Source organism: Artemia sp. Qi Xiang Cuo, chromosome 19, assembly GCF_049724085.1.
Source record: "Artemia sp. Qi Xiang Cuo chromosome 19, ASM4972408v1, whole genome shotgun sequence".
Taxonomy (NCBI): Eukaryota; Metazoa; Arthropoda; class Branchiopoda; order Anostraca; family Artemiidae; genus Artemia; species Artemia sp. Qi Xiang Cuo.
This window is the reverse complement of record NC_142812.1, coordinates 35,420,940-35,440,005: the sequence shown is the minus strand read 5'-3', so window position 1 is coordinate 35,440,005 and position 19,066 is coordinate 35,420,940. Positions and strand designations below refer to the sequence as shown.

At 37.3% G+C, this 19,066-nt stretch overlaps 1 protein-coding gene across 1 annotated transcript in view; it reads right to left on the bottom strand.

Moving 5' to 3' along the window:
• Positions 1-19,066, bottom strand: part of LOC148940780 (proline-, glutamic acid- and leucine-rich protein 1) — a 51,844-nt gene that overhangs the window by 2,231 nt on the left and 30,547 nt on the right. Inside the window, exons 7-11 of the mRNA XM_089104852.1 lie at positions 18,821-18,974; positions 7,904-8,039; positions 6,715-6,878; positions 3,972-4,145; positions 2,477-2,686 (exon numbers count right to left, since the gene is read on the bottom strand). Of these exons, the coding sequence (XP_088960978.1) occupies positions 2,477-2,686; positions 3,972-4,145; positions 6,715-6,878; positions 7,904-8,039; positions 18,821-18,974 (838 nt within the window). The remainder of the gene's footprint in view (positions 1-2,476; positions 2,687-3,971; positions 4,146-6,714; positions 6,879-7,903; positions 8,040-18,820; positions 18,975-19,066) is intronic.

The window sequence follows — 19,066 nt, the reverse complement described above, 5'->3', positions numbered from 1 at the left end:
GAAAGAACAGAAGATACGGAAGGACCTTCAGAAACATACTCGGGAGGCAGCATCGACACCAAAACAGTGTGCCAAGCAGGAGGGGGGAATTGCTCTTCAATGCTTGAGGGTCTTACAAGAAATTTTCTTTGGAACAGGTTAGACAAATAAATAATACCCTGGAGAGTGTCATATTTCTACTGTTAACACTATCCTAAGCATGTATTTCAAAAAGCATCAATGAAAAAAAATTATTTGTGGGGTCATTTTTTTCAAAAAAAGTAGAAACCATAGCCCAAGGAGGGTTAGAAGGCCATAATTTAAAAAACGTTTGACTGGAATTTTAAACATTAGAAAATATATAACATAATGAAACTCAAATGGTAGTCCTTCAAAAGTTCTGTAACAAATTTCGTGTTTGGTCTTTTTTTGCAAGATTTTTTCTTATCTTAATATTTTATTTAATTAATTGTACTACTCAAAATATATTCCTTTAGTTTTCCTTTACACCAAATTCTATTTTGTTTCCAGATAAATAATCGCTCTGGTCTTTACAAATAACAAGTTAGTTTTATTACTACAACCATTTTGCATCTAGATTTATCGTTATTACTAGATGGGAAGCTTTTTCAATAACTGAAATAACCCTAAAAACAGGTTAAATCCAAATAAATATAGAAAGGAAACGTACTCTAGATTTTCTTCCTCTTCTCAATTAATCCAAACATAGAAAAATATTATGAAGCGGTTTATTTGAGCCAGTTTTACAGATATATGTTGCATATGTTACAGAGACATAATTATTGTTAGTTTTAAGTCTCAACTCCACTCCTCACTTCTACGAGAAAACTTCGTTATTTTATATTAATTTTTTCATGTTTTTATTTTTAATATATAAGATAAACGTGACAAAAATATCTTTGTCAAACGTAGCTGCTGATACAAAAAAAGGTCAGCATCAGCTTTTGTTAAACTAGGGCACTAAATATAGGTTTTACGTCCAACCCCTCTGAAATTTTCCCACGAAAATATTCAAATTTGTCACACTGATGAGAATACCAAGGGATATATTATCACCGTTAGCTATCAGAAGACGCAGGTAGAAACTTCAACCAGTTGTAACACAGCCCACCCTCCTTTAACCACATTGTATTTTTTATGCAGCTTAAGATTCACTCACTTAACAACAACAGGCAAAGTCTATGAAATCAACGAAAAAGAAAAAAAAACCTTGGTCCCCGCACGAACAGTATCTGTTCCTTATTTAAACAACAACTTTCGGGCCAACTTGGTTTTATATTAAAAAAAAAGTAACAGAGCCAAGTAAAGAAAACCTTATGGAATTAGCTCAGTTATCAACAAAAAATTACATAACACACGTAACAGTAAGCATCAGCTTCCAAACAAGCTTTTACGCAGCTCTCTATGATATTCCAGTAACAAGCGAGCGCTGGAGCAACAAAAAAAAAAAAAAAAAAAAAAAAACAGACACATTAGTATTTCAAGCTCTTCTCAAAATTCCCGAAAAATTCTTTTCGTAATCAAGCTGTATTCTTAGGATAGAAACAAACAAAATTTATTTTTCCCGAGTCAAACTCGATGTCAAATTTTCTTCATTAGGCGTTTTTTTCAAACCTTGTTTTTTTTTTTAACTCTTCCCGTATTAAAGGGGCTGGGTGGGAGAGTGTCCAAGAGGCGGGATTGTAAATCTTCTCTTATAGGTTTCCAGCCATGAAGATTTTGATAGTATCCTTGCTACACTTCCTGGCATTTCCACTCCAAAAGTGGCTTCAAAAAGTGCCACTTTTGGTTTCATATGGCGCTTTATAATCGTTTTATCAAGAAGAATTCACAAAAAAAAACAGCTTGACATAAGCATTTGCTTTCAACTGAGCCCCTGAACAGCTCTATACAATGTTCAAGTGCCCCGCTAGAACTAAAAAAGGAGACACATCAGTGACAAACAGGCAAAATATGATTTACTTGGGTTTCCAAAATGGGGGGGGGGGGACTCAAACCTTCTGGTTCAGGATTTTCAACCAATAAACAATAATTTTAACAATAAACTAGAAACCTATTCGTGCAGCAAATTCCATTATGTCAACAGCACCCATAAATATCTTTGAGCGAACTTTCAGACCTGTTAGAGTATAAGGATAACTCCTTAATAAAGGGACAGATTTTGGATGCTTTCCCTATACTAAATAAGGATTACCTAAACTGATTGGCTATGCGTGTAGGGATTGAGACTACGGCTCCGCAAGTCACACTGTACTGTGAATCTTGTGAACTGGTTGCATAAAGAGTAATTACGTATATTATTTTTTTAGAACATAGCTTTCTGCTAAATTGCAAAATATAAAGCTTTATTTTCATTTTTTTTTGTAAGAATCTAAAAAAACACTTATCTCACACATAAAAAAACGATTATAAGCTAAAGACCTAATTTTTCTTTGTCTTTGAATTTATTTCTATTTCGACATATTATTCTACTTACCTCTAAATCAGGATCATTCTGACCACAACTGAATGCTGAAATGGCGTAAGAATAGGGAGGATACCCTCTAGAATGTGGGCAAACCACCAGTGCTTCTAGCGCTTTATAAATTGATTTTCTACAAACTGCAGAATCTGAATAAGGGATAGGCGATTCTTCTATGCCAGCCTCGAGCTCAATAATTATAGGTAGAATTATTTTTTGTGCCATCTGAAAAATAAAATTGAATAATTCTAAAACTAATTGTAAAATTTAGAAGATTGGTACTAAATAATATTTCTTAAGACCTATAGACATTCCTATAGGAGTTTGTTTAGATACACTCATATGGGAAGGCAATTCGTCTGCATACGATTTGATAGTAAATATTTCACACTGCTCGTATACTGTGCATTTTTGTCACTTAAAGGAGCGTTTCATCCCGTCTTTGGTATTTCTAGCTAAAGAAGTTCCTTTGCATAAATATGGACGTTTTCTTGCTATTTTTGTAGCTTAAAGTATAGTTTTTTCATCTTTTTCTTTTTATTTTACAATGGAAGAAGATTCCAGATGTAAAGTAAACACATTCAGTATCTATTTGTTTCGTAATTTTACTTTTTTAAGTTATTAAAAGTTATTTCCACGCTTTTTTTGTCTCTTTACATTTGTTTATACATTAGTGGTAAAAACCGCACCCTACAGAGTTTGCATTTCACAAAATCGCAATTCACAAATTTCAAACTATGAAATTTAATCATTTAACAAACTATGATAAGTCAATTAGACTTGCAACAAATGAGAATGCTAGGTAACAAAAAACGACCACGTGGATAGCTTCACACAACAGGTAGCAATATTAGTAAGGAGGGGTGCAATAAAGATATAGGCAGAATAGCCTTGACGAACGCTTTTCTTCTGTGCTTAAAAAACATTGTAAGAAAACAAAAATAAGCAGTAGAACGAAGATTAAGAATTAAAAGAAAATTTTGAAGAATAGAAATATAAGCACAAGAAGGAAGATTGAGAATTGAAAAAATGGAAGGAAAGGAAAATAATTAGTGGAGAAAAATTAAGATATATGAAGTCAGGTTAATGACAGTGATCAAATAAGAATGTGAAACGTGGTTAGATACACTTCGAAAGGCTAAGAAAGGTATGCTAGATGTTTTAGAGAGAAATTTTCTAAGGAATCTTATTTGGAATACTCTGTATCAACAAATAAGCTTTGTAATTGGGCTAAAGTAAGAAAAAGGCAAGATGATTAGGTTACGTTTTGTGAATGGATGTTGAAAGATAGAACATTTAATTGTACAGCGTTTACATTCAAACTTTATATATATCTCTATATATCTATATATATATCTCTTATATATATCTATATATCTATATATATATATATATATATATATATATATATATATATATATATATCTATACATTTCCTTTCCCGATTTTTAGTTTGTATATTTATGCTTTCTGACCCACGTATAACGATAAGAAATAAACAGGCCAATACCTGACAAAATTCCAGTGTGATAATGGATGACAGGCTCCGTAGAATACGACCCAACAATGTCAACGCAGCATTACAGACTTCTGCATTCGCAATCCGATTTATATGATGATCAATAGGTTTGACTGTATCATATGACAAAGAACCTCTCTTTTTCTTTGCTGATATTTCAACTTTCTGGGAATAATTGCCATATTTAAGACCATATTTATATTCTATCTGATGTTGTTATTGTTTTCATTTCTGCTAATAAATAACAACCTAGCGATTAGGCAGAGCCAAAAAACAAAGAACTAAATATACAAAGCAAAAATAATTGTTTTTCTTTCAATTTTAATAAAAAATACACTTCTTATGATTTGAAAATAGTAAAATTACTATGATAACTTTTACTACTGTTAACTTATCAATGAATAGTAGCATCCAGTACACAATAATCGGAATCTAAGATAGGGTAAAAAGAAATATTTATATAAAAATGGCAATTATCAGTTCTAAAACATTCAGGTTCGCATTTTCAAATTAAAAAAATCAATCTAAAAATAATGAAACAATAATGAGCCAAACAGAGGTACAGAAATAGAAAATATATAAACAAAAGAGAAGGAGAAAACAAAGGCTAATTTTGAGAAGAGGAGGCTTGACTGATAGTACGCCTATAAGGAGGCGAGTTTTTTCTCATGTAAGAACAGAAAAATACAAAGACGACGACAGATAAATCACCTGCGAGACTAAGCGGAGAAGTCGAGGTCAAAGAGTAGAATGATTATTGACGTATAACCTTTCTGTATGGGTTTGTATGGGTTTTGAAGTGCGTTTCTCACAAAAATCAGCTCTTGTCTCCTCAAGAGTTTCCAATTTAGACGAAACTTTTTCATTTATTTTTCTTCTTTTTAATCATGTCACTGGGGTTAAAATATCTTTATTTCGCAAAAAAAGGAAGAATGGTTAAGGGAAGGGATTTTGCAGTTCGTCAACCCTGCTCAAGAATGCAAAAAATATCAGTACGAAAATAAGAGAATATTATAAAATTTTACTCTAAGACTAGCAAAAAGTACGGATCGCATGAGGCGCGTTAGCACCCACACTGCAGCCACAAAAGCTCTTGCAAAGTAGCATAGAATTAGGATAACTGCACAAACAATACTATGCTTGTTTTAGCTTTAGAATTTCACGAACAATATTACAGAAAGTCTTTCAGCAGAAGTGCATAAACATGGAACACAACTATAAAGCTGACTCTATAACAATAACAGTGTATCAATAACAATATATAAAAATATACATCAACAGCTGACACAAGATAACAATAATTTACACAAACCTGATCCTTATAAAAAAAAACATGGTTAAATCTGTGCAATTTTTTTATATACACATGCAACATATATTTTTAAGTTTTTTTTTGTTTTCGCTTTACATTTTGTCAACTTGATCTTGTTTGTAGCAATTTATAATAAAAACTAATTGACTCAGTAGTTGCAGTTGAATTTGATAGTATTTTTAATTAAGTAGTACAAAAATCAATAGGTATTCATTGCGTATGACTGATTTATTTAATCTAATTTGGCCCTTATCCTAAATTGAGAGCAGGTCTACTCAATACTTTGCAACTACGTAACAACTTATTTCTGTTTGAGATGTTATCCCCGCCATGAAGGCGTACAAGGACACCGTTAATGGAAACTCCTAAACTGCAATTTTACTGATAACAAAGGTTTAACCACTCAATTTACAGATGGTGTGAGAACATTGCAGAGCTGGCAACAAGAGCTTCTCCGAGAGGCGTAAAAATAAGCATCAAAAGAATAAATCTATGTAGAGAAAGTGATAATCATACCAGCACTAAGTCTAAGAAGTAGAAGATGAAGTAGAAAAAATAACTCTTTATGTACAGTGTTAGTCATAAGCTTCCATACATAGGAAAAACAAACATTTTACTTATAACAACCGTTTATTCATGTAATGTGCTGTATAAAATTACCATTTTTTTGAAAATACTTATTAAGCCTACGTGTTCTTGGTGAAGAATAGCGACTGCTTGGGCTTTAGCCGATACAGTTGACAACAAATTTATAGCAGTTTGATCTATGAGATAGGAGCAGGCAAAGGCTTTGTGCGCATCCTTAGCGAAGAAAGGAAGGATTTGGATCCCATACCTTGCGGTACATATCATACCAAAGCTCAGCTGGCAGATTTATCAACTACTGCGTAGCTTACAAGGACTAACCAAAGCAGTGGCTAAACGCAACACATTATAGCTCTGCATTTGGTGTACCTGTCGGACAAAAAATAAAGGCAAGAAAATTGCTTTTTATAAATTGGAAAAGAAAGAATACGAAACATAAAAATAGGATCAATGACACAGCATTTGAAATTTAGCTTCAGTCACCTTTGAAACATATTGGAACACATTTCTTGTAACACTAGAGACACACGTAATTACGGCATATCAAGCTCTGAACATTCCTTTGAAAAAAAAGTTATGATATCTGCGGAGACATTAAATGGAAAATTAAGCACTTAAAATTCTGTAATGAATATAAGACATTAAGATATAATCGTGCATGTTTTTTTTTCTGGAAAGATAGAGAATAATACTGCGGATTGGGCTCTGTTTAACCCTATTATGTGAGAAACGTACTCTATAAAATGAAGGATCAAACGTATACCTTTAAAAAAATCAGTACGTTAAGTGAATCAAATCAGCTCTTGCTCGAATAAATTCATCAAATGATAGACGTACCTGCAGTGCAACAACGTCTCTGTCCGTCACAATGTCGGAAAATATTTCTTTGGAAAGGTCAATCGCAAATTTTTCGATCCTAGATCCTGTATTAGACGCATTTACCCAATGAGCCAACGTGTTATAAGCTGCAGAACGCAGTTTTTGGTGCGGACGGTCCCGACCTGAAAAAAGTTAAATACTCAATTAACTTTTATTTCTTTACCTTGACTGTTTTCCCTTTCTAAAAGGAAGTTTTATCTACAACTTACAGTTCTTACAGTAATAAATACCAAGTCAAGGGCAATATTCGTCTTAAGTAATACAAGGATAAAAAGAAGATTATTCAAGAAATAGCATACAATGCAAATTAAACCAAGTCAGAAGTAGTAGGTTTTGTTTGAAAGTAATAGCCCATAACAACTTATATATATATATATATATATATATGAACTCAATTTTTATTTTTTAGTTTGGAACATTTTAAGGAACTACTTAAAAATAATAAATACATATCATCTTTGAAGTAGACACATTTGCAAATTTATAATCTTTGCTAGTAATATTTTTATAATCTTTGCATCTTGCAGCATGGTAGGCTATGTAGTCTTCTGCTACAGCAGCAAGACCTTCAAAATACATCACTTCTGTTTAACTTACAAAGTGACAACAAAGTTTGACAGACGTTCCCTAGAAATCGCCTATTTCGCATTCATGAGAACCAAAAACTCTACAACAGCAACTGATGTAACGTTATTCATATATCCAAAATATGCAAATAAAACAAGATAATGTCAGCAATATCGATGATAAAGCGAAAAAATATTTTGTCAAACATACATTATTGAATATCTTGTTTCTGCTATCAACATCGTTGTTTTTACTTTTTTTTTCTTTGTTTGCTCTTCACCAAAATATCTGCTTGTGTCCCGTTTTGTTTCACTGGCTAAAACTTTCCCTCGTTTGTACCGCGGAATTACCACCATATTACCTTAATCAAAATTTATTCTCCTAATCACAAGATTTACATAATTATAACACTCGGCAAGAAAAAGAGTATCTACATTGACAAGTATCGTATTGAAAGATCTAAATTCGTTCACGTTTGTGTCGATAGCCCTGTGCTGGGATGGCCAAGAGGATATTATTGATAAATTTACTTCTATCCTTTTGGTTAAAAAAATTTAACCAATCTAAAAAAAATACTAACCAACATCTCGTAATTGTATAGGAGTATGACTCCACTGAAGAACTTGCAAGGCGAAACTACAAATAGATCTTCCATGAGGCAACAGCTGTTTTCTACAAGACTTTATCAAGTTATTCAGTAGCTGCAGCGTCACCACCTAAAGAATAGGCATTCAATGAATAAATAATTGACACTAGTTACATCTGAATTTAAAGGGTATAGTTTGATACAGTTGTTATTAGTTTGATATAGTTGAAGCAACTTCTCAAAAAAACATTTGTACTATCTTATCTTGTATCTGAAGATGCAGTTTTTGTCAAACATTGTATATTACTTTAATATTATGTTTTGTTACTTAAATATGTTACTAGATATGAGACTTTCCTTTCAAATGAGTCCTTTTCCAGCAATCAAAGACTACTTGTTCGGTAGGATCGCCCCTGAGAAGAAAGAAAAAAAACACACAAAAAAAGAGAGACAACAATGCTTCCCATGCAAAAACGTAATTCTCCTTGTTGTTCAAGATGGGGGAGTGTAATTTTGGTATATAGTTTTTGCAACCATAGTGATTCCAATAGGGCAGTTTTCATTATGATTTGACACCATTTTTTGGGGGGGGGGGTGTGTTCAGGCTCGTCTCAGGAATTCCCATGAAATTTTTTTCGCAATAAACTTTGTGATTAATATTAGCCGAAATAACAGTTACTATTCCTGAATCAACTTCAAATAGCGTTTCTTCCGCAATTGAATTTTTTTTTTTTTATATGTCTTTCTAAATTTCCGATTACTATGGGTCTCGGCTCGCCTTTTTACTCAGTTGCAGGCAAAGCTGTAGCCATGATTACTAGCTACGTCCATTTTATTTATGTAGAAAGAATCCAGCATATATTAGCCAGGATCTGAGGAAATTACTTTAAAAGATATTTGCTATAAAATAATAACAATAATTGGCTATCTATACCCATTTTGAATATTGATGGAAAATGAAAAGAAATTAGTTACAGCAAAAAGAATAGCATTCTAAAAGATCCCATTTTCAGAAAGCGCTAAGGACTTTACAACTCCACTATCAGCTACACAAAAATAACAGCAGATATACTATAAATAACAGACCGAAATTACTAGCTATAATTTAATGATTATCATTTTAAGAATTGTAGTATAATCCATTTTACACTGAATATGGTCCAAAGCAAAATATGCAATGCAATGTACATTCAATGATTTATACTGGTTAGTTGCGAGCTTAATAATGCAGCCTACATGACAAAAAGCTGACTAAAAGCATTGAATGGTGCCTAAATTGAATGGATAACAGTGAAAAATAGTGCAATAGAAACTGTACAAACACAGTTTTTATTTCGGGTAGGTTGACTTGACCAAATCCTAGCTCATTTTTTTGTGCTGATGCAATGATATAGTCTTTAGATATTAAGCTTTTTATGACCTTGAACCAGATAGAGAGGAGACGACACGTCAAATGCATTGCAATCATGGAATCAAGCTCAGGAGGTTTTATTTTAACTATATTTTATTATTTTTGTTGTTGTTGCAAAAAGGGGCATTTGAGCACAGAGTGAAAAAAGGGAAAAAATAATTGGTACTTAAATAAATAAAGGTAACTTAACTGGTTAAGAATAAGAGGTAGTCCTATTCTGCAGCTAACGCTTCAGCACTCGCAGACTTTTTCTGAGAATATTATGGGGAAGGGACAGATTATTTGGTATGTGATGCTTTATCATTTTTCTTTTCTTATTTTCACATCGTGATATTTACTTTCTGAGATTGTAGTTCGTAAGTGTGCGTGAATTGAAAAAGGCTAATTACCTGTTTTGGCAGAGAGCCGAGATATAAGCTAGTTTCGTTTTGAATGAATTTTTGTTTGTATGAAATGGTCAGACCTTTCCTGAACTTTGTAGAATAAAGACCTCTGTTTGAAAATTTTTGCACTTTGTGAATTTAGACAGCGATAAGGGCTCCTGATCGAGACCAATTCTAGGACTTAGGTTCTAATTATTGGTTGCTGTGGTAAAAGTTGCCAAATTTGGTGTCTGGCGGCGGGATAAGATCCCTGAATTTGGAGAGGCATTGAACGGTGGATCTGGAAAAAGGAAAAAGTGTCTACTATTCCCGCAAGTGATCCCGTTTGAAGAACCCCTGAGTTAATCACGCTAGCGACATTTTGTTGTTTTGTATAATTTTAGTTTTCCGTTTAGGCTTTTGAGATAAGTCTAAACCCAATTAATTAATTCACGTTACAGACATTTTGCTGTTTTACAATTTCAGTTTTCGGTTTAGGCTTTGAAGAAAAGTCTAAGCCTAATTTATTAATTCACGTTACTAATATTTTGCTGCTTTTTAGAACAAAAATTTTCCGTTTAGAATTTTGAGAAAATTCGAAATTTGATTAAGCAATTCACGTTACGACAATTTTGCTGTTTTTATAGGATATCAGTTCTCCTTTTAGACTTTTGAGAAAAGTCTATACTTTCCACCTGATTATATTGTGAAACCCGCCTCCCAAATTCTCCTGTTTTCCTAATTGTCGACAAATTGGAGTGACATTTTGCCGGTAATTGAAGCGGTAAAGAAAGGCAATATTTTCGTAAACCTTACAGAGATTATAGGAATTTTATTTTGGAATAAAAAACAAAAAAAAACAAAAAAAAAACATTTTTGTAGCCTAAGGTGGGTGAAGTCGTAAGCCCAAAAATCCTACCGAGTCTCTGAGACAGACTAGGTCCAGTTCACTGGGGCGAGTTCACGCTAAATTACCCGACACTCTAAACGACGGAGCATCAGCGATTCCTAAGAGGAGGACTAAAGTAGACCCTCTTAAAGAGTTTAACTCAAAGACGAAACATGTATTTCAGTCAAATATAACAGAGGGTGTAGGTGGGGCTGAGAGCACGGCGGAGGGGATCAGTTGTCCTTACAAGAAGGGAGAACAACAGACTGAGATGCTTTTGCCCGAGGCTATTTCTGAAACAGAAGATAGTAAGGCAAGGATAGAGAAAGCGGAAGGAAAGACAGGGATAGAAGTATTGCCAGAAGTTTCAGCAAGTATCCAGATCTTTGGTAATAAAAATCCGATTCCAATGGATGCAGCACAGCTTAATCAGCTTATGACAGCAATGAACGCCCTAACAACTAGCTTGGCGGTTCAACCTGCGGCAGATCAGCAGCAGCCTACAGCAGCACAAGGCACAATTTGGCCCAAGCTAATGAAGCTGAAAGATTGTGATGACATGACTCGTTTTTAAGCATGTATGAGAGCACTGTGACGGCTAGTGGCTGGCCTAGGGAACAGTGGGCTACACAGCTGTATCCAGTTCTATCCGCTCCCGCACTAGAGACGATGTCAGGTTTATCGGTGGATACGTTCACTGAATTTGATGCGGTTAAGACAGTAATACTTGAGAAGTATTCTGTCACAAATTAGACGTATCACTCACACGTCCAAAGTGGAAGAAAAAAAGAACAGGAGTCCCCCGGGGAATTCGAAAGGAATCTGGCAGCCAAATTCAGTAGATGACTCAGTGTAAAATTACTGAGAGCGCAGGAAGAGAATCTGGCGGTAATAAGCACTCGACCAGCCAGAGTGGTTGTGCCATTGAAGGATGAAGAAGAAATTTTTGAGCTTTTAGAGGTGGAACAGTTTACGGAGGCCGTACAGTACCACCTGCAGGTAGCCCTTCGTTAGAGGCAGTTTAAAACTCTTAAGGAAGCTGTTTCTTTTGTGGAAGCTAGCGCCCTAGCTCGTAAAACAACGAAAGATTGTTTGAAGACGGGTGGCGATAACCGAGACCAGCGTCCAGGAAAGACGAGAAGGAAAAAGAAAAGTTTTGACAGCTACCATAAAGGGGAGGAGGAAAGTAGTCATCAAGCCAGAGCTGAGTCCAAGAAAGGAAGCTTGCATGAGAGTCGCAAAGCAGGAAACAGGAGAGCCTGCTTTGTGTGTGATGACACGTCACACTTTGCAAAGAATTGTCCGAGGAAAAAGCAGCAGCCAGAAAATACGCGGCAGGGTTTTCTGGCTGGGAGCCCAGAAAGGCCCGATCACCAGGAGTCGGCAGGGGCAGTGGTAGTGCTTCATGGCAAAGAAGACAGAAGGAATGTTGAAATGCTGGTGGAAAGTGGAGCGGACATAACAGTTTTGCACTCGGAGTTGGTACCAGAAGAGTTGTGGTGCTGAGAGGAGCCTAAAAGCTTGAGATGTGTATATGTTGAAAATTAGGAATAACGGACTGTAGCAGTGAACATACGGGTGAAATAAATAGATTATTCGCTTCTTGAGCTCCTAGTGAATATAGCAGTTTCAGATTGGATCCCAAAAAAGTTTCGGATTGGAAAACATTTTCCAGAATTCTCAAGTCTGGTAGATTCGGAAGCTGATGTGTTTGTGACGAGGGCCAGAGCAAGCAAGCTGGGTGAGTTACAAACGGATCTTTCAGAGGCCAGACAGTTTGATTTCAACGACTCAATGTTTTCTGGAGGAGGAAAAGCACGGAGAAGTCGGGGGCAGAAGCGTAGAGAAAGGAAGGCCGCTTCTCAGGGCAAGTCAGACGGAGAGGAGGCTCCCATGAAACCTGGACAGAAACGGAAAAGTTTTGCTGAGTTACAGAGGATGGATGAGACCTCCCAAGAATTCTGGGTGCGGGCTAAGACCGAACCTACAGAGGCAAAAGATTTCATTGTAAGGGATGAGAGATCGGTACACTTTACCGAGTACACTTTACGTTTACCGAGTAGTCAAGGATGAAGATCGGGACGAGCAGAAGTGGCAATTAGTGGTTCCTTCAGCCCATAGAAAAAACGTGCTAAAACTGGCCCACAATTCACCTATAGGAGGGAATATGGGCAGGCAACGAACTACCGACAGGATTATAGAAATATTATTTTGGCCGAATGTTTATCTGGACGTAGCAAAACATTGCCAACAATGTCATGATTGCCAGATGACAGCCAGAAAACCCCAGATTGAGAAGGTGCCATTAAAACCCCTCCCTATCATTGAACTACTTTCCACAACATCGGAATGGACCTGGTGGTACCTTTAGAGCGTACCATAACTCGTTTCAAGTAGATCCTAGTGATAACCGATTATGCAACCAGATATCTAGAGACTATACCACTTCGCTCGGCCCACGCACAGAAGATAGCTGACGAATTGATCAAGTTTTTCTCTCGAGTGGGGATACCTTCAGAGATTCTGACCGACAATGGAAGTAACCTCATTTCCCAAGCGAAACAGAGACTATACTTGGCCCTTGGCATTAAACCCCTTCGTACCAGTGTTTACCACCCGGAAACTGATGGATTGTTTGATAGGTTGAATGGGACCATAATGCAGATGCTTAGAAAATTTGTCAGAGATTAACTAAAGAAGTGGGATCAGTATCTTCCATATCTTCTGTTTGCCTATAGGGAAACCAAACAGGCTTCGGCAGGTTTCTCACCATTCGAGCTGATCTATGGGCATCACGTTAGAGGACCATTAGATCTGTTACGAGAGGAGTGGGAGGAGAAAAAGAAAGCCGCGTCTGAATCGGTAGTCAGTTACCTGGTTAATATGTGGGAATGACTTAGCAAATGGACCGAGACCGCACATCAAAACTTATTGGCAAGTCAAGAACAACAGAAGACCAGGTATGATCACAACCAGAAACCCAGAGAGTTTGAAGCGGAAGAGGAAGTGCTGGTCCTTTTACCATTTCGAAAATGCAAACTTGAGGTACAATGGCAAGACCCATAAAAGATCCGAAAGTGTGGATTACTTGGGGAAATTTCCCGAGGAGGGAAAGAAGTCAAAACCTCTGGACGTAAACCTTCTTAGAAAGTACCACAGGGCAAATCCGAATGAAATCTTATTTATTCAAGCAAACAACTATGCGGACACAAGTCTGGAAGAGATGACGGACTACAAGGGTCCGGGAAATGACAGAGACTTCGAAGTAGCCCTTCAGACATCCATGTATGGAATTTTGAGTCATGGTCAGAGAAAGACCTTAGCTAAAATCTTGAGAAGGTACAGAACGACCCTTTCGGACAGACCTGGGAAAACTGATCTCGTGATGCATGAGATCGATACAGGCAGTAGCCCACCGGTGCGGAGAAAACCTTATCGAGTTCCAGCGAAACGGCACCTGGTAGAAACTGAAGTGTCGGTAGAAACCGTCAGAGAGTGATTTTGCGTCACCGATAGTACTAGTACCAAAGGCAGATGGGACCGTGCAGTTTTGTGCCAACTATCGGGAACTAAATAAAATTTCAAGGCAGAATTATTACCCATGACCTCACACGGATGAGATCCTTGAGGGAATGGAAACGGCTAAATTCATCAGCAAGCTAGATTTAACTCGAGAATATTGGCAGATAAAAATGCACCCTGATAGCATACACAAGACAGCATTTGTGGCGCCAAATGGTCTATATTATTTTCTCGTAATGCCATTCGGAATTCAAGGAGCTAGTGGAAGATTCCAAAAGCTCATGGATCGTGTTCTCAGATGTTTCAAATTCTTTCGCTTCCACATCGACGATATTGTGATCTTCAGTTACACTTTCGAGGACCACATGCGACATATTGAAATGGTGCTACAGAGATTGCAGTCAGCAGGGCTGACGGTCAATCCAAGGAAGGACAGGTTCTGGGATACAGAAGTGCAGTCTTTGGGACATACATTAAGAGGTAGAGTCGTTAAGCCATAGACGAACAAGGTCCAGGGGATGGTCAATTATCCATTACCCTTTAGAAAAAGGATGTTCGAGCATTTATGGGACTAGTTGGATACTATGGTCGCTTTATCCAGAATTTCGCAGCTTTGGCCAAACCACTCTACCAGATGACAACCAAAAAGGCCCCTGAGGTAGTCGAGTGGACTCCCAATGCGGAACTGGTATTTAAGTATCTGAAGGAGGCGTTGTGTTCAGTTCCGGTTGTGAGAAATCCGAACTATAACGAGCCCTTCATACTACAAACTGATGCGAGCGGCAAAGGACTGGGGGCAGTCTTGACCATGCGGACTGACGGGGAGGAACATCCTTTTGGCTTCATTAGCAGGAAACTGACATCCGCTGAGAGTCGATACTCCACGATCGAGAAGGAGGCGCTAGCAATAAAATGGGCAATATCCAAGTTCCACTACTTCCTGGCGGGTCGGCATATCTTCGTCGAAACTGACCATGATCCGTCGGTGGCTTCATGTTATGTCGAATCAGAACGAGAAATTAGCTCGGTGGATTCTCGCTCTAAAAGCATATGATTTCATCATTAGTAGCCGTCCAGGGGATGCGAACACTAATGCTGACACCCTGTCAAGATATCAGGAATAGGCGACCCCTCCTCGTTTTGTAAATACTGTATATAAATTTTTGGTTGCAGGATCCAGAACGAATCGTCGTCGCGGAGAATATAGATCTGCTGGAGCACCTGTATGGATTCACCTACGGCTAGGTAAGCCGGTTGCAAGTAGCAGACCGCACACTACAGTATTACGTAGAACTGGCGGCGTTTGAAATCACGGATTCAAGTGACGTGAAATACGCATGGGATGAGCAAGGAATCTTAAGAAGGTTTTTCAACGATCAACTTCCCCAAATCGTCGTGCCCATGGGATTTTTCCGAGAGTGCCTAATCATGGAGCGGCACATCAGACAAGATGGTTTTTATAGGTCCGACAAGGAGGTGGCTGATCGTATTTTGCCGGAATACTTGCCGTATGGATTATTTACAGATATCAAAAATTACAGAAAGAATTGTAGCCATTGTCAGGCAATCCAGTTGAGACGGTGTCAATCTGTAGTCACACGTATGTCATAGGGTTAAGCCAAAGTGGCGCCTCTCTTGTAAATAGTGCTCAAAGTGGCCCTTCCTCTTTTCTCGTCATAAATGAGGCCTCGAAGGGAAAACTCATGAGTCCGTGCCTAAAGAGGAAGGGATTTGATGGTTTATCATTTTTCTTTTTTCATTTTCACATCGTGATATTTATTTCCTGAGATTGTAGTTCATGATTGTGTGTGAATTGAAAAAGGCTAATTACCTGTTTTGGCGGAGAGCCGAGATATAAGCTAATTTCGTTTTGAATGAATTTTTGTTCGTATGAAATGGTCAGACCTTTCCTGAACTTTGTAGAATAAAGACCTCGTTTGAAAATCTTTGCCCTTTGTGAATTTAGACAGCGATAAGGGCTCTTGATTGAGACCAATTCTAGGACTTGGGTTCTAATTATTGGTTGCTGTGGTAAAAGTTGTCACAGGTATATAACGCCATATGTCATTTAAAATAATTCCAGAGGGAGTCAAATTCACAAAATCCTAATCACTTCATGCAGATCGTGGTATTTTTATGACAATGACAAAAAAGCAGAAATAACTTGGAAAACTATTTTGCTATACAGGCTCGGCATAACGAAATTAGTATACTTAACCATGAAATGTGATCTTTGTATCGTTCTTGGATTTTTTTTTTCCGGACGAGTACAAGAGGCTAAACCACCTAGTAAATAAGAAAATCCGGCAAGCTCTATGACAATATGCCAACGACAAATGTCATGAACGTAAAGAAGCCTTTCAAGAAGGTGACAGAAACTTCATATAAAAGAAAGTCCGTGAACTGTCGAAAAAGAATCGTCGGCCACTCTTACTCTGTTAGATAAACACGGGCTCCCAATCACGGATTCCGAAGGAAGGCGAAAACGATGGAAGGACCACTTCTGCAAAAACTGAGTCCCACGATAACACCCAACCCTAATATATCCGTCCCACTACCTCAGTACCCAGTAGACCCAAGGCCTCCTCCACAAAGAGACGAAGCATTCTCAGAAACAAATTCCCTAAGGACTAACAAAGCCCCCGGCCCGGATGATATTCAGTCAAAACTACTAGAAGCAAGAACAAAACAACTGGTGCATATCTATCACCAAGCCATAACAGGTGTCTGAAAAACGGGACACTTCCCCAGAACTTGGGCGAAAGCTACCATCGCCCCCCTTTTTAAAAATAGTGAAAAGGGCAACTGTAGCAACTACAGACGAATAATTTTGACTAGCCAACCGGCGAAGATTCTTACAAAATTATTCTTGACCGTCTCAAATCTCTAACAAACCATGCCTTCCAAGCAGAGAGATTCCAAGCAGACTTTAGAAAAGACCGCTCGACCACAGACCAGATTTTCTCAACTCAGCAACTGATGGAGAAGCATATCGAGTCTGCAAAAGAGCTGCTACTACTCTTCATCGACTTCAAGCAGACTTTGGACTTGATATAGCGAGATGGATTATGGCACAGACTACTACATTATGGAATCACTGAAATTATAGTAGTCCTGACCAGAAACATGTTTTCTAATTTCGTTAGCCAGGTCCATACGCCTAAGGGACTAACATAATATTTCCTAACATCAGCAGGTGTTCTCCAAGGTTGCCTCTTGTCACCTCACCTCCTTAACATATTCCTCAACACATCGCTATCAGTTGTTAAAACTGCACGGTTACTCAATAAATGGACATAACCAGATGACATCGAGAAACTTCAACAGCCATGAGCTTCTACTTCAAACTGACACCGATGAGCTAGCGTCAGCAACCAAGGCTTGTGGGATGGTAATTAACACAGCCAAAACCAAGGTTATGCGAGTGTCTAGAGACCCTGCTACAAGAATTATTCTGATGAAAATAAATGAGGATCCAGTAGAGAATTTTAAGTTTTTCCTCTACTTAGGGAGCCTCCTAACTTCTGACGACTGCTCAAAAACGATCAAGCGAAGACTTGTCCTGGCTAGCACTAGCTTCAAGAACCTCTTGCCTTTTGGAAAAGCAAGGCTCTGTCGACTTCTCTAAAGGTGTGACTCTTCAAATCCCCCATAATCCCCATTCTTTTATACTCAAGTGAAACCTGGTCCATAAAGGCTGATGAATCTCCATCACGAAGAATCTCCGCATTTAAAACTAAATACTTTAGACACATTACAGGGACTTATTACTTTTGTCACGCTATTTTAATATCATGCTCATACATTCTACATGATGAATCAAACTATTAGTACCGTAGTATGTGCTTTTCACAGTAAAAGAGCACAAAGATAAAACGTTTTAATGGACCCCACCCCCCTTATTTAAGCGGATACCTCTTATAAATGAAATTTCTATACGGAAATAAGTTGTACACCGTCTACCACAGTGCGCACTGTTTTGGGACTCGAACCCTATATTTTTTGCATCTAACTGTACCTTATACTCCCCCATTTCTGTAGCCGGTTTCACATGTATGCTTTCAGCATTGCCTTTGTGTTTCAAAGATATAAAAAGTGACCTAGTGCACAGTCCCAAAGGTGTTGACGCTACAGGAGTTCGGTAAGGCTATGACACTGTAGAATGTCAGTAGATGTCTGTTGAATTTCTGGAGGGTCTTTTACATGTTCCTGAACATTTCCAACGAAATGCAAAAAAAGTGCAGAAATTAAGTGAAAAAAAAACTTAGTTTCCCCGATTGAAGTCAAACGCATGATTTAAACTTACACATGAGAAAATTGTACAAAGTAAGGAGTTGAATTTTTCCAACTCTTGGTGTCTAACGTATTCTAAGGTCTTTAGATATGATGCATATCAACATGAATAAGTTGTAGCCATGAGAAGTCACTCAACTTTAATTTGAGTTTCCTAGAATTAAATCATGGCTATCTTCATAATTTTCAAAGATAAAACAGGCCTAGTGACTCTGTTTACCAAAAAAACACACTAAAAACGGACTTGGGGAGGGGAGGTATTTACTTCCAGATCCTGAAAAAAGGGGAACACATTGCCAACGTTAAGATATGTCAAAAATTAATGAAAATCTTGTTGAATTGTTGACAACAACCTTTGAATTGTCAAAACTTGATTCGGCACAATTCTATTTACTATCCTGATACTAATTTTGCTCCTTAAAGAGTAAAAATACCTGTAAATCTGGAAATATTTTCTGTCTCTCCTTTCCTTCACTTGTATTTCCACCAATTCTTTTACTTAATGCCAAAGGTGAAAGGCAAAAAACCTCACTAGATAGTGATAATATCGATGCAACAGGTATACACTTCGGTGCAGGAAATGGATCGCTTTAAAAAGAACAAAATTATGCAAATGTATAGAAGCAAAGAAGTCCCATTCACAAATTTGGAAACACAGCATACTTAGTTAACTTGTTGTC